At 48.9% G+C, this 16,608-nt stretch overlaps 1 protein-coding gene across 1 annotated transcript in view; it reads left to right on the top strand.

The window, feature by feature from the left end:
- ALK (ALK receptor tyrosine kinase) overlaps window positions 1–16,608 on the top strand; it is a gene marked incomplete at both ends in the record, with an annotated part of 599,018 nt that overhangs the window by 574,524 nt on the left and 7,886 nt on the right. Inside the window, 8 exons of the mRNA XM_084235715.1 lie at window positions 263–367; window positions 719–905; window positions 1,528–1,618; window positions 1,738–1,802; window positions 3,094–3,223; window positions 8,894–8,991; window positions 12,508–12,600; window positions 14,656–14,757. Of these exons, the coding sequence (XP_084091841.1) occupies window positions 263–367; window positions 719–905; window positions 1,528–1,618; window positions 1,738–1,802; window positions 3,094–3,223; window positions 8,894–8,991; window positions 12,508–12,600; window positions 14,656–14,757 (871 nt within the window). The remainder of the gene's footprint in view (window positions 1–262; window positions 368–718; window positions 906–1,527; window positions 1,619–1,737; window positions 1,803–3,093; window positions 3,224–8,893; window positions 8,992–12,507; window positions 12,601–14,655; window positions 14,758–16,608) is intronic.

Here is a 16,608-nt window from a genome sequence, read left to right as displayed (position 1 = left end):
CGGTTGCTGGCTCGGATCACTGTCCAGAATTTAGTATCTGTCCCTGTTACGTGCTCTCGCCACCAAAAGCTACTGTTGAAAGCAGTAAAACCAGAGCGGACCTGCCTCGTGCCCCAGGTCCTCTGAAAAGGAAGGCGGGCAAGGTCTGCAGGGACAGGGAGCAGCAGTGGCCTTCGTCCTGGCAGGGAGGGTGTTTCTGACTCGAGGCCTAAGGAGAATTAGCGTGGTCCCCAGTGCCCCATGTCACCCACCTGTCTTCCAGTGTCACCCACCCTGGAGCCCCACCTGCCACTCTCGCTCATCCTCTCTGTCGTGACCTCTGCCCTCGTGGCCGCCCTCGTCCTGGCTTTCTCCGGCATCATGATTGGTGAGTGTGCCAGAGCCCTGGGGCTTCCCACGGGGGCCAGGGAAGGCAGATCTGGTAAAATGGAACCGCGTCATGGAGGATGAGGTGTCACTCTGGGTGTGGGGGGATTAGGGCTGAAGTTGCAACTCCCGCCCTCCATTCTACAGCTCAGCTGTGGTCTCTTGATTAAAAGTATACTTCCACGCCTATCATCATTTTGTTGGCATTGCTAAGTTTGATGGAAGGGTTCAGTTCTCAGAGGAGGAGATGTAGGTCCAGGAAGCCTTCCTGGAGGAGGGGGCCTCTGCTGGACTTCGAGGACCGGGCAGCCTAATAAAGGCTGAGTTGCACCTGATCTCCAACTGTCTGCAGTTTACCGGCGGAAGCACCAGGAGCTGCAAGCCATGCAGATGGAGTTGCAGAGCCCGGAGTATAAACTAAGCAAGCTCCGTACCTCCACCATCATGACCGACTACAACCCCAACTACTGCTTTGCGGGCAAGACCTCCTCCATCAGCGACCTGAAGGAAGTACCCCGGAAAAATATCAGCCTCCTTCGGTGAATGCCCGGTGCTATCCTCTGGGTGGGACATGCAGTGATAAGTGTGATCCAACACCAAGAATTCCTCTAGACACAGACCAGCACAGCCACCCCTCAGGGTACCCCCAGTCCTCCTAGAGAAAGAAGGTTCACTGTTCAGGGCCAATTGGGGTGGTATTGTCATTTATCGTAACACCCCAACCATTCGTGGGTTGTATAACGAGAGGAGGACCAGATGGGAGAAACCAGGGCCCTCAAAATCCATTTAAGTGCCCCCTGCCAGCATTTCTAGCCCTTCCCTCCTCCTGGTGGAGCCAGGTGCCTCCTGTGAGCTCCCTGAACCCCTGCTCATTCATCCGTCATTTGCTGACCAACCTCCACAGACTATCTGCCAGGTCTATCCCTCCACAGGGAGCGTGAGCCTCCCCCAGCAGGGCCAGGGTCTTACTCACCACTCTGTCAGAGACTCCGTATTCATTGAGGCAATAGCCAACCACTGCCTTGAGTGTCTGGTGGCCAGTAGGGCCAGGGTCAGTAACCATGCAGGTTGGAGGTGTTGCCCTGAGTGTGTGCGTGACCCCCGACCTCTCGTGCACATCTAAATGTGGCCTTGGCTCATCTTGCCATCTCCTCCGCACAGGGGCCTGGGCCACGGCGCGTTTGGGGAGGTGTACGAAGGTCAGGTGTCTGGAATGCCCAATGACCCGAGCCCCCTGCAAGTGGCTGTAAAGGTAAGAGGCCACCCCCTCTGGGGTCTGACCTTGGCGCGCGGTGTCTACAGGCAGAGCTCTCGGCTGCGGCCTTGGCTGCTCATAGTCTTCTACTTCCCACCCTCCCCTTCTATGCGCAGACTCTGCCAGAGGTGTGTTCCGAACAGGATGAGCTGGATTTCCTCATGGAGGCCCTGATCATCAGGTAAAGCCACACAGCCCCCCCCCACACACACACACACACAGACGTAGGGAACATGGAGACATTTACGAGGAAAATAGTGCCCTCCAGCAGCCCCTTCCTCTCCAGTAGGGACTCCCCCAAATTCTTAACATATGTTACTAGAGTGGAACAGCCCCAGATGCTGTCTCAGAAAAACAATGTCTGTGGTTTGATAACCCAGTTGATAGCTCTGTGCCTGCAACCTGCAGCCCAACTGTCACCCCCTCGTTCTTTTCTTTCTCCCTGAAGAAACTAAGCAAACTAGTCTTTGACAGTAGAAGATAAAAGCGTCCCTCCAGGGCCCTCTTCCACCAGGTCCTTCACCAATGCCAGTTTCTCATGGTTGTATAAAGGAAATGATCCCCAACATGATGGAAGGTCCCCCACCCTGGTCCACCCAACTGGCCTGCACCCTTCTGCCTGTGTGCAGGTCCCCAACTGGGAACCTCGGGGCCCGGGGCTTCTAAAGCAGGTCATCTGAAGGAGGATGCAGGCATCCAACCTCGAGATTGGGTCTGACTCGTGGGTTGTATGGGGCGCTTGGAACATCCTGACAAGTTGGGGAGGCCTGGGGTCTCCTCTGGCTGGAAGTGGCAGGGCAAGGAGGTCAGTGCAGTGTGTGAGGAACTGGGGGGTCTGGAGCCACAGGAGGACACAAAACGGGCTGAGCATCTTACTGGAAAAGTAATTTATAATCTGTGATAATTAATAATGTGTGATTATCGAACACACTTGGAAAGCATCGGATTACATGCTTGGAGACCCAGATCTCTCCATCCCACCACTTGGCAGTGACTATAGTTCCACATCCAGGCGCCCACCTTTCAGTTCTGCATGTGTGGAGGTCCCTGTTCCCACTGTCCCCTGTGTCCTAATAGGATCCCATGAACAAGAAAATCCAATCTCAGGGGCCCCATGGAGAAGCCACAGCGGGATCCGCATGCCCCACACCCCACTCCCCTGCGCCCACTGCCACCTGGCAGCTCCCGCATGGAAGCAGTCTCTCCAGCTTCTGCCTGAGGCCTCCCCTGGAGAACTCAAACATGAATCCTAATGAGCAATTCCAAGCACTAATCCGAGAAAGACACTCAATCCTCTCCTGTCCCCCCACCCCACTTTGTCACTGAGTGTCCATGCAGCACCGTCCAGCCTCCAACCAAGGACTCTGACGCTGAGAGATGTGGCTGCTGGAAACATCACTTTGTTTCCTACTTTTCCCACTTAAGATTTTCCCAGACTCAGTTACACGTGGTTACTCCTCTCTGCTCTGCAGCAAATTCAACCACCAGAACATCGTGCGCTGTATTGGGGTGAGTCTGCAGGCCCTGCCTCGATTTATCCTGCTGGAGCTCATGGCTGGAGGAGACCTCAAGTCCTTCCTCCGGGAAACCCGCCCTCGCCCGGTGAGTGAGAACCAGCCCTGCCCCGTGTTGTGCCAAGGAAGGAGAGCGGGAAGAAAGGAGCAGGCTGGGACCTCTCAGCGGGCCCACAGGAGTCAGCCCTCGTGGTTGGGCCTGGGAGAGTGGCTGAGGGACAGTGGGCAGAAGGTGGGCATTGGCCCCGGGAAGCGTGGCCAAGGCCGTGCTATGGAGCCTGAGCTGGCCTGTGCTATGGATCCACTCTGCTGGCCTTCTGATTTTATTTTTTTTTTAAAGATTTCTTCATTTATTTATACAAGCACTGGGTACAGTCAGAAGCACGGGAGGGTGAGAGAATTCACCAGAGCCAGAGCGGGGAGCAGAGCAGGCAGAAGGACCGAAGTACACTGCTGAGGGGAGCAGCGGGTATGGCAGGAGAGGTCTGCGCGCCATGTGGGACCCTCTCTGGGGGCCAGGGATGGAACCCGCGCTGCAGAGGCTGCGGGTGCTTCGCAGCCCAGCGCTCAACTGCTGCACCACCAGAGGAGGCCCCTGGCCTCCTGATTCTGGAAAACCAAACTAGGGACAAGCACAGGCAGCGATTTTCATGCCAGCCATGTCACCCACTCCACCAGCTGGACTGGGGCAGATCACTCTGCCTCCACTCGTTCTGAGCCCCACTGTCTTCATCTCTCCCATGGGAACATCCTGACCTTGTTTTCCTGTCAAATGATGTGCTGAAATGTTTATGGAGGGGTTGGACTGGGAGAGGGAGGGGAGTGAAGAATCCTAGGCGGGCCCAGGAAGGCGCTGCTTGGCTGGTAGACAGCCATGGGGCCAAGGGCAGGCTGTCTCTGACCTCAGTACCGGCAATGTGAAGTCCAAGGGCTGACTGGGACATCTGGGAGGTGGCTCCGTGTTATAAAGCGTGGCCTGCTGGCTGACCCGGAGACCCTGCTCCCGGGAACTGGCGTGGAGCAGACCCCTGATTAGGACCTGGCTCCCTTGAGACACTACCAGGCAGTCAGGGCTACAGGGAAGACTCACATCCTCCCCACACTCAGAGAAGCAGAGGACCCTGTGAAAGGCAGCTCAGAGCTGAGTGCCCCACTCTTGGGGACAAAGCAGAGCTACAACCTTGAGAGATCATACCTTCTCCGACCTCTGCCCTGGGCCAGGCTCGGTTTAGAGTGTGTAGCCTTACGAGGCGCCATACCGCTCCTTCAGGCCCTCAGCAGCCTGTCTCTCCAGCTAAGAATCCTGCCCAACTCCTAAAAAGATGGGTGTGTATGCCTGAGCCCAGCTGGCAGGAGGATATGAGGGTGCAGGGCAGGAAGATTAGCCCCCACCTCATAATAATTTCATCAGCATTATTATCATCCTTCTCATCATTTTGGCATTTCTCAAAACCACTGTCTGAAGTCGATGAGGCCGATCTCACCCCCACTCTACAGACAAGAAAGCTGTGACTCAGAGAGGGCAAGTGACCTGGCAAGGCCACACAGGAGGTGGAAAGTCTGGGCTTAGGACTGTGGACTCGTGAGTGCTGCTTCAGGCCAACCTTCCCTGCTGTTTGTCCCAATGGGCCTCTTTGGGAAGCCGTGGAGAGCCAAGATGGGACCAGGCCGTTGAGATCGACACTGCCAGCAGCTGGGCATCTCTGCCAGGGTCTGGGCACCACCCATGAAGGCAGAGCCTTGGTCCTCATACCCTGAGAGTCTCACTGTGCTTCTGGGAGAGGTCAAGTGGGGGCCACATTCATCACACTTAGGGAAGAGGCACAGCTCTGGTTTCCTTGCTGGATATTCTGGAAGCTTGAGCAGAAGAAAGTATTGTACGTGGAAGGAGACAGCCCCTCGTAAAGAGGATCTCGACTATCACTTGGCAAGGGCCTTGGAGTAATAATAAGATAAATAAATAAATAAGAACAAAGCACCAGCAAGGAGAGACAGATCAGGGATCTCACCTGCAGCTTCCCAGCCCAGGGCCTCTCTGAGAGGCTCACAGCAGAAGCCTGCAGGCGGGTCTGACCTCTAAGGACAGGCACGGCCCAGGGATGCCCAGTACCACACCAGCTGATTCCCTGTGAAAAAGCCAACATGTGGCTTTTTTAACCCTTGCCCTCACTCTTTGTGTGGCACTCCCTGCCGACCAGGCCCGGGTCTTTGTAGCACCCCATCATCCTGCTCACCCCACCCCCAGTGCACTGGTGCTTCCTGAGACACCTTCCCTGAGGATGATTTGACTTGTCGCCCCCAGAGTGAACCCATGCAGATGAGCTTCTGGCAGCAGCTTCCCTGGGAGGTTAGGGCCCCCATGCTTCCAGAGGGTCAGATTCCTTTTAAATAGCAAAAATTTCTTGCAGATCTTATCTTTATTCAACAAATATTTATTGAGGGTTTAATATATGCCAGATTTAGACTAATAACTATCTGTTCAGATCTGTTTATTCAGTCAATAATGACAAAAGCTTTCAAGAAGCTAGAATCTTCATGAAAAATGGAGGTCAATAAGGACAATACTGCTAAACCCTCAGAAAGGTCTGTGCCCCCAGGCGGTGGCTCTAGAGACAGAGGTGGCTCCTTGGGCCCTAGAGGTGCCAGTGTACGGGGAGAACCTCTGACTTGGAGTAAAGGGCAGATGTAAACCTTCAGTCCTGGTTGTGCAATACTGGTGCTGGCCCCAGAATGCTCGAAGGGGAGTTTGGTTCCAGTGGAAAGTTAGCCACACCAGGAGCCCAAAAGTCTGAGGGCCCCAGCATTGTCAGCTTCTCATCTCTTGCTTTTATGTTCTGGGTTGTCCGTCTGTGGTCTTTGCCTCTGCCTTTCCTGCTTCCCTCTCGCCCTTATATGCAGCCTGCAGAAGTAGGTTCCTCTTCGGCTTTTCACTTAGGGACACAGGTGCCACCCCATGTCCTATGAGTCTTCTCTCTAAACCTATAGCTACTTAAGGAAGGGATCGATATCACCATTATTGTGTGAGTGTATGTATGTGTGTGTGTGTGTGTGTGTGTGTGACAAAAACTTTCAATATATTTATACATAAATATATAATCCCTTGAATAGCCCCTCTGAGCTGTGGCCAAAGTCACCATTCCACTTCCATGTGCCTATTGATTCATCTGTAAAAGGAGGAAATTGGTCCAAACAGTCCCTGGAAGGACACCAGCACCTGGGGCATGCAGTTCCCTGTCCAGAGAAATCTGTGACGGAACAGATTTCCCAGCCACACAAGGCAGGGCCCCTTCCTGATGTTCGGAGCACATCAGTGGTCAGCCAAGATGGATCACCACTGCCATAACACACCTGCTGACCCAGGCTTGGTGCCACCTGCGTGATTGAGTCCATCCCACAAGCCCTTTTGGGAAATACTGGACAGGATTCTGAGTATTGGACAAGGTGTGTCCATGAGCAGCACCTCCTGAAGAGTATCTGGTTGCCCAAGGAAGAGCCACACCTGATGGCATATGGTGGGGCACAAGCTCGAGTCCAGCTCTTTGCCTGGGATGGGTACAGATGGCATCAGGCACACTGGTGGGTCGTACCAAAACTTAAACACACACACATACCCCACCCCACCCCTGCTGGGTGCCAACTATCTGCTGCTTTGCAGACTGATGAGTGGAGCAGTTAATTTGCTCTGAGCAGCCAGAGGCAGGGCATCCAGATAAGCCTGGCCCATGGGTTAATGCCTGGGAAGATTTAGTCCCTGCTGTGCTGCAGGCTTAAGGGGCATTTGCGACATCAGCACTCCTGGAACCCTGAATGGTGGGGGTTAGCACACGGAGAGGAGGTAGGGGCTAGGGCCAGGCCTCTCCTGACTGGAACAGAAAGCCTTTTCCCAAAGACAGAAAAAATATATATATATTTCTAATACTGTAGCAAGATGGAGGAATATTTCCCTCAAAATATATTACTTTTCATTTCCTCAAGAAATGGGGACTGTCTCTCACAGTGCCCAGAACTTCTGGGAAAACCAAACTCAGGGACGACCCCTGAGAGCCCCACAGGCCTCCACGCCGTAGCCCGCCAGTAACTACAGGCGCTTTCAGAAGCATCCATCTGTGCCGCCCCATGTGGGTCCTCACAACACCCCAGTGAGGCCGATAACACCTCCCAAACTTCACAGATGAGAACACTGGCTTGGAGGAGCGCAGCCAGCACGGGACCAGAGGGACAAGGCCCGCTCTGCTCCCTGCGCCTGTGTGTCGGGCTCTGCATTCCCTGGGGCAGCGCCTGTGTCCACATGTGTGCTCCCGAGCTCAGGCTTCATTCCTACAAGGCCTCATCCCCCGACCAGGGTCCTCAAAGCCCCGCCCAGAGTAGCTGGGGCTCCACCCTTCCGCTGTGTGACCTGGAGTAAGTCAGCCTCTCTTAGCCAGCAGCCTTCCCATCAGCCCTGTGGAGAGGGCCTCTCTTTCCTACTGATCATACAGGAGGTTGCCTTAGACAGGACCAGGTACTGGGACTTGCTCTGTGACATCGTGAAAGGCACTATCCGGGGCTCCCGGGGCAGACTCTACCCCTCCTCAGTTGTCTCCTCAGATGTGAAGCAGGACTCCTCGCCTCCCTCAGACCTTCGCTATTGCCCAAGGAGCCCCAGGGAGGTCCTGACTGGTGGCAGACAAACCCCCCAGCTGGCAGCCAGTCAGTTCTAGCTCAGCTGTACCCCCAAGGTGGGGATGTCGGCTGCTTCTGCAGGGAGGAGACGCTACAGAACAGTTTGTGATCACTCTTCAGGAAACACCCAGCGTTTTCCAAAAACTTTTATTTTTCAGTTTACTTAAGATCAGAGTCTTCTGGAAGAAAACCAATTTTAAAATATTTTAGTCATTTAAATAGAAGATTTTTAAAACATTATCCCCTGCAGCTTCCTCACAAGCTTGTTTTAAGTTGGGGGAGTTCAATATGTATGAGGACTGGGTTGAAGAATGATCAGATAGAAAGGGAGAGGGACATGCATCTCCTGCTGGCTTCCGGGGGTCCTGGGGGCACTTCCAGCAGCTCAGGGGTGCTTCCAGAGGTTTGGGGGTGCTCTGTCTGCCTGTGCCTCATACTCACTTGTGCAGCTGGGAAGCACACACATGGATCCACCGACTGGGTAGAGGCCCAGGCACTTTTGCCTGTAGCCGCCAGGTGATTCCTTTTCTTCTTTCTCTTTCAACGTTAATTGGAGTGATGCTGCATTAGAGCAGTATGTCAGTTTCAGGTGTTCATGACTGACAATCAGCTTGTGTATCTACACATTCAGTTTGCTGCTAAAAGCCCAAATTGCTCCTCCATACGTGGCCCCCCCTTTTCCCAATTTCCCCACCCCTCTTCTCCCTACCCATCTGGTAACCACTAATTGGTCTTATAGACCAAAAGTTTATTTCTGTTTTATTTAGTCCATCTGTTTGTTTTCTCTGTATGAGTGAAATCATACGATGTCTGTCATTCTCTGACTTATTTCACTAAGTATAATTCCCTCTGGGTCCATTCATGTTATTGCAAATGGCAAAATCTCATCTTTTTTATAGTTCAGTAGTAGTGGGTGCATATGCACCCCAGGCTCTTCCTCCACCTGTCAGTCGGCGGGGGCTTAGGTTGTTTCCAGTTTTCCCAAGTCCCAGGTGAAACGGTGTGCCCATGCTGGGTCTCCGTGAGTGCATTGGAAGCCACTATTTCAGCTGTTCCCTGAGAGCTTCTGGTCAGCAGGTTGCTTCTGTCTCCGCAGAGTCAGCCCTCCTCCCTGGCCATGCTGGACCTTCTGCACGTGGCTCGGGACATTGCCTGTGGCTGTCAGTATTTAGAGGAGAATCACTTCATCCACCGGTGAGTTAAAGGCCTTGCCTCTGTAAGCACCCTACCTGTCTCAAGGGCCCGATCCCCCTCCAGAGTAGAATATTAGTTCTCCCTCCAAAGTGGTTTGCACAATTCGGCCTCCTTTGTCTTTGAGATACTACTTCATTGGGGCTTCATTTGCCCCATCTATAAAATGGTTACATAAAATACCCATGTCAGTGCTGGAGCCCTAGATGAGCTGTCCTTGCTGTCCTTGGGGACTCCTGCCTGAATCTTGCAGTATTGGTCCAAGCCCTGTATCACATTAACATATCCCCCCATGCTCCTTAAGTTAAAGGTGTTCATATTTTCACACAATTGACTAGAGACTCTTTGACTGCAGATAAGGACCCTGTTTTATGCATCTTTGTACCCCTAGCATATACTGGGGACACAATAGAAGTTTGGTAAATAAATTAATTATTTTCTAAAATGCCCTGAAGTATAATGATTCTTTACTCCTGCGCCCCATCTCTGCTCTGTGTGGCCCTGGTGTTTCAGTGTTGTTTGGACGTGGCCATCAAGGCTGCGTGTTACGCTGCAGACACCACAGATGACACGTATTTCCTGGTGGATGGCCCTCACTTTCTCAGAGGACAGCTTGATTTTGAAATCTGAAAAGTCAGCTTGTTAGACTCTGCAAAACTCTAATGATTTGTTTCTAATTTAGCAAATAACAACCTGGAGGAGAAGTGACAATCTTATTAACCTGTGTCTTTAGAGTGTAAAGCATGTTCCGAGTAATTAGAATATGTAAGTACAAAGCAGAAAATGGGAGATGCTATATGAGTTCAGAAATAGATATGCATGTAAGCAGACAGCAAGCTGTGCCCTCTTCCCTGGTAAAAATAGGGAAATTAAAGATCAAGAAATGCTCTCACCTACGATGGCTTGGTCTTTCCTATAACAAAGCAATGAACTCGTCCACATTGTCTCACCCTTTTACCACCGCTTCATCACCTGGGTCTGCAGCTCTTCCTCTTGTTTCTAAACCCTTCTAACTTGCAGATGATTATGCTTGAGAGAAATAACTGGAGCCAAGGAGCTGGGCCAGTCCTTTATGTTCTCACCTAAAGCCACACCCTCCTCTCCAGGGTCAGTCCTGCCATTGTTGTTCTTGCCCTTTTTGTTTATCCAGAACATTCCATAAGTGTCAGCACTGGGCTTTCCTGTTGCTCAGACATAATGGGGGTGATGCCCCTTTTGGAATCTGTCCCTGATGAAAGCTCCTCTCCATCTTTTGTCCTGTGCAGTCGGTCTCCCTAGGGACTTTCGGTGGCTCCCTTTAATTCTCACAGAGACTGTTCTGCCTTTTCATCTCATCCCACATTAGGCTCCAGGTATGCAGAATCTCTGGCTGAGGGATCCTACCCATCTTTCTCTGCTATTTTGAAATCTGCTTTCCTAGAGTCGTGATGTGTTTTGACTATATCCAGTGCTCTGTTATTATCAATGCGCTCAAGCTCCCTATCACTTCCCTATCACTAAATTGTTACTCAAGGTCAGAATTAGATCCCAGAGTAAATTTTTTTGCTTTTTTGTCTTTTTTGAGAAATGAAAGGGTCAAAAGTTAAGTATAATCCGCTTTATAAGCAAAGTGAGACTGCTAGTGAAATTGGGAATCAAAACCTCTCTTCTGGGGTGATTAGTACTGTAACAGCATCATCTACATCTTCTAGCTGGCAAAGGGGTCTCGGGCACATTCCCACAACAGTATTACCTCGAAATCTCTCTCTCCTCCACCATGTGTCTGCCTTAAAGTTCACAATTTCCATCCATATACACCTGAGCTCAGAGAGAACTCCCACACCAGGTCCACATGCCCCCATTTTTCCATTAGATTTGATTCTTTTGGACATGATTGTTGTATTTTCAAGAACTTTCTGTCATTCTACCCATTCTTGGTGTCTTCTATGATATTCCATTACTCTCTTGCTATTAAATTCAAGATCACCTTTTTGTAAGTAACCACCCCATGTGTATCAGCATAAAAACCTTTCTGGAACCATAAATATTGTTCTTTTCCTCGTCTAGTTCACTCTATTTCTCTTGAGAAGTGATGGCTATATAGCACACGATTTTTCTTCTATTTGATGTCGTGCATTTATGAGTCATAGTTTTATCAGGGCTTCTTATCGTATAGCCTAAGCCTTCTGGATCAGATCAGTGGTATTAACAACAACCCTCTCCCAGCTCAGCCCATTCTTCTGTATCCTAAACTGTGATCTCCAACCCAGATCCTGACTTTTTTTTTTTTTTTTGACACTCTGTAGTTAGTTACTTTCCATGTCCTTCTCAATCACAGATCAGGAACTTCATGAAAACAGTTTCTAAATTTTTAAGACACCACCAGACACCACCTGTGCACCCTCAGTACTTTTGTTATTGTTTTGTTTTTCCTGAGTTTTTTGCTGTCCAAGACTTTAATGTTATTAAAGACCCATTCCAGACTTCTGACCACATCCTTCATTCCCACATGCATGTCAAAAACAGAAAAACCATCAGTGACTTCAGTTGATGCCTCTGGGACTTAAGTTGATGCCTCTCATCATGCCTTACAGACATGCTACAGGAAAAAAAGGGTACCCAGAGTATAATAACAAAGACAAGATTATTTTATAACTTGAAAGAAGTGATTTCTTTATCCATGTAGCTATGATGCATACAGTTTAGCAACAGCTTTAGATAAAATCATGGATGTGAGAACCATAATGACTTATTTCAAAAGAAAACGGAGACAGCTCTTGTCCCAAGCCTGCCCACCTGGGTCTATGCAGGCGTCTCTTTTAACAAAACTTTCTCTTTGAAAAACAGCAGCAGTTCTCTGCACACTTGTGTCTATGCAGGTGCTTCCTTTTCTCCTTTCTCCTTTTCCTAATAAACCTGTCTTTTTAAGATGTAAAAAAGAAAAAGGAGAGAAAATTAGAAATATTTGAGAAATACCTGGCCTATTTGAATTTGATGTCTTAGACGTCATGCTGTTCAGAAGATTCCTTCAAACAACCAGCAGAAACCAACCAGCAAAATGTACAAAGCTAAATGGCATTTTCTATGTCTATTTTCTGCTTTTACCTTAATTTTTTTAATAAAATGAAAATAATAATAGCACCCTGTATCTTACGGGGTTATTATAAGAATTAGATATGAAGGACTTAGAACACTGCTTAGTACATAGTAAAGGGCCAGTCAATTCTAGCTTCTATTATAGTTATTGTCATTATTATTATCCCATTAAATATTTTCAATCATCTCCCCTAATCCTTTTCCACGTCCCTGTTTTTTGTCTATGCCATTTAAGGCCTGGAGTTGGTATAGCTATTTTTGAGGCCTAGAATTGGTAGTTATTTCTTTCCTGCTGAAGTATATAATGTGGTAAAAGAAATATGAGGCAGGGGAGGGAACTATTTTAACTTCAAATTCAAAGTGAAAATCCTAGATGAATATTATACATTTATCTTTCCAGGGATAAGATTAGGCAATGTATTTTCTCATCTTTTTTCTTCCCAGGGATATTGCTGCCAGGAACTGCCTCTTGACCTGTTCAGGCCCTGGAAGAGTGGCCAAGATCGGAGACTTTGGAATGGCCCGAGACATCTACAGGTAAGTGCCAGCTGCCACCACCCGCCAGTGCCTTCTCCTCTGCCTCATCCTCTCAAGTGATGGGACGTGGCTGCTCGGGCCCAGAATCTTCTCTGGTATCTTGCCAGCTTGCCAGCTATTTCATTAAGTTCCCTTTCAGGGTGTGGGAAACCTTAATTAGTGCCCTTGCCTGAAGTCTAATTCTCGGCTCTCTGCCTGCAGTCATCGACACCAGGTTCTTAATTAGGTTGTCTTTCTGCTAATCCCAGCTTCTACTGACACAGAATAATTTGGGTACTTGATAAGGGGAAAGTTTCTAAGAACCGTCTATTTAACTCTTCTCCTCAGTACTCATGATTTCTAGATGGATTTAGCTTCCATCATCCCAGACAAGAGCACCACAGAGGAGCAGGACACTGGGCCCAGCACATTCTCTGCTGACAACCAGGACACATGGGAGTGTAGCTGAAAACCCATCTCTACTTAAGTCAGCTTCATTCCCCACCCCCAAACCCACCCCACCTCCTACTTTCAGGGACACAATGAAACAAATTTTAATATTTTTAATTAAAAAATCTTCTGTGGTACTTCCTCTCTCATTCTGTCTTCCATCCTCCTGCTTCTTTTTCTGCTTATTTACAATAGTGAGAGGGAGGGTCGAGGGCTACCTCGAGCTTCCACTCTGTGGGTCAAGGATACGAGCATGCTCCATGGGGTGAGAACACGGAGGGCACCTGCCCCTGCACGGTAGCATCCAGGGGAGCCTGGTAATGTTCTAGGTCGTGCCCACCACTGTCTCCACCACATTACTCTGAGATGCTCCACTTTACTTTCTTCCACTTCCTGGCACTCAGTGCTCCTTCCCCTCCCCTCTCAAATACCCTGGAATTGCGCCCATGGTTTAAGGCAGAAACATTGCAGAATGATGCGGCAAGTCCTGGGTGACCCAGCAGTTCCGCTCCATCCTCAGTGCAGGAAACCCCCTGACACCAGGCCCTGCCAGTCCCCGACGCACCTACAGCCCCACTGTTCCCTATGAACCCCAAGGACCACTCCCTCACATGTCAGCAGGGGTCTTCTGGGAGAGCTGCTTTGCCACTCAGCTACGTCACCCCCCTATAAAACGTACCCCCACTTAAGTAGAATGAGTCATTCTTCAGTTGCATCACTGAGCTTCGTGCACACCCACAGCATCTGTGTGTGTTGTTCTGTACCACGAGAGTAGATGTGTCTATTCCTTCTGTTAAGCCATATCCTTGGAAGAGAGAGCTGAGAGCTTATTTATGTCCTCAGCACATGGAAGAATCCTGACACATACTAAACACTCTGTACAGGTTTATTGAAGTCATTAATTAATGTAGGCAGTTGGCGGGAAGCTGCCTTCTCTGGCACACCCCCCACAGAACACAAGGTGAGAGTGGGCTTCAAGTTTGAGTTAATTTATTAGCTTTTTATCAATGATGTCATTAATACAATTTACTTATAAAAACTAATAAATCATCCTAACACACACACATTCACCCCACTCCCTACATCCCACCCCCAAGTCCTGTGATGTCCTGCTGGGATATGCCCTGGGAGACAACTCCCTCCAGCTGCCAACATTATTTGGTGAACTAAATGCTGAATGAGCACCACAAAGGATCCAAAATTAATAAAGCACCACCCTGATCTCCCATTTTGGATCTTGCATTAGTGTGGATGATCGGGAATAGGCAGTGTTGATAAGGTTGGAGTAATGTTATTGTGTGACATAATAAACAAAACCAATAGAGAAACCTGGCCACCTACAAGTGGGTATTTTAGTCATTGCATGGGCCTTTTTTTATGACTCCAGAGGGCAGTTTCATCTCCTATTAAATGACACCAAAGCTTTTATTTCCCACACACACCCCAAAGCTTTGAACTACATGATCTGCGAGTCCCTACCCGCCTTCTAAACCACAAGAACCCCTGGTTTCATTTCAGTCCTCTAGTGGCAGACCTTGTGGTTGCCACTTTCGCAAGTTGCCAGGAGCTGCTGTCCGAGCTATGCCCACCTAGAACCAAGTTTGATTTTCCTCTTCTGCCCCACAGAGCAAGCTACTACCGAAAGGGAGGCTGTGCAATGCTGCCAGTTAAATGGATGCCCCCAGAGGCCTTCATGGAAGGGATCTTTACTTCTAAGACAGACACGTGGTGAGTCTCTCTGCTGCCCTCTTCTGGGTCTCTCTGTGGCGGTTAGGTGGTGCTATTGGGCCAGATGGACCCACACGCATCAAGGGGCCTGTGCCTGGGATAGAGGACTGGATCAAGATGTGGCATATATACACAATGGAATATTATTCAGCAATCAAAAAAGATAAACTCATGCCATTCGCAGCAACGTGGTTGGAGCTAGAAGGAATTATGCTCAGTGAAATAAGCCAGAAGGAAAAAGAAAAATATCAGATGGTTTCACTTATAGCAAGAATATAGGGGAACCACATAAGACATCAGTGTAAAAATAATAATAACAGTACAAAACACAACAAAGCAAAAACGGACAATTATAAATCAGAGACATACTGCAGGGGAGGAGGAGGGAGAGGGGTCAGAGGGAGGGAGGGAGGAGCACAGGGGACTGAGGTGATGGTGCACGGGTGCCTTGGGGAAAGAAATTCAATGGGGACTCAATTGAGGGGCTGAGGGGAAGCAAATATTGTCTAAAATTTTTTTCAAATGATAAATGTTGAAAATAAATAAATAAATAATCGGGGGGAAAAAGAAAGAAAAAAAAAAGGATCAATACACCTCTGTAATGGGGGGGGGGGCGGTTCCCAAACATTGGCGTTCTTCAGAATCATCAGAAAGGCTTGTTAACTGATTGCTGGACCCACCCTGAGCTCTTACGGGTCAGCAGGTCTGGGTCAGGCTGAGAAGCTGCATCTCCGACAAGTCCCCAGGGGCGGCTGTTGCCACTGGCTGGCGGACCACACAGCCAAAGCCACGATTTTCCTTACATAACAACGAAGTCGGTTTTATTCCAGGAATGCAACATGGAGTTGAAATTAGAAAACCGGTCAATGAATTGCTCTACCTTAACAGAAAAAAGGAAATAATCCTCAGCAGGAAAGTGCTACAGGTGATAGTGATGGGGAAAGCCATTCTCTAGCTAACACTAAGTTAGAATTCCAGCACTTATTCATCCTGGATAACTGAAACTTTGTGCCCCTTGACCAACTTCTCTCCTACCCACCTCTCCAGCTCCTGCAACTGCCATTCTACTCTCCGCAGCTATGGTTCTCTATATAAAACAAGGCTTCATCTTCCTGTGTCTGGGCTATTTTACTTAGTTTAATGTCCTCCAGATTCATCCATGTTGTCAAAAGTGGCAGGAGTTCCTGCTTTGATGCTGGAATAATATTTCATTGCATGTATATCATTTTCTTTATCCATCCATCTGTAAGTGGGCTCTTGGTTAGCTGGTGTGAATAATGCCACAGTGGACATGGGGAGGTGCAGATGGATCTTTAAGACACTTGATTTTATTTCCTTTGGCTAAATACCCAGAAGTGAAATTGCTGGATCAAAGGTAGTTCTATTTTTAACTTGTCGAGGAACTTCCAACTGTTTTTCGTGTTGACTATCAGAGCAACCCATTATTTTAAATGGCAGATTAAATCCATCACTCCACCCCATCCCAAAATATACACAAACAGCCCTGAAGGGAGTCTTTTTAGGTGTATAAAAATCCAAAGGACAAAGACAACAATGACAAAATTTTGGAAACTGGAAATTTCACGGACAAGTGGTGCCTTACTTAGGAGACTGAGAAAGTTGATATCTTGTTCCAGAAACAGTGTGATTCACAGGTGATTCACTCCACCCAAGAGTCCCAGAATGGTTTCTGCAATCCATGTTTTGAGAAGTCCTAGATTGTGGACCGTGAGGCTCAGAGCCCCCTCTCTTCCCCTGCTGGGTACTGTGAACAAGGGTTTTCACTGTTTTGTTTTGTTTTTAAGATTTATTTATTTTTATACAAGAACCAGGGTACAGGCCAGATGCACG

This window comes from Talpa europaea (genome assembly GCF_964194135.1).
Source record: "Talpa europaea genome assembly, chromosome: 6".
Classification (NCBI taxonomy): Eukaryota; Metazoa; Chordata; class Mammalia; order Eulipotyphla; family Talpidae; genus Talpa; species Talpa europaea.
The sequence above is the reverse complement of the archived record's forward strand: the minus strand, read 5'-3'. Positions and strand labels throughout refer to the sequence as shown.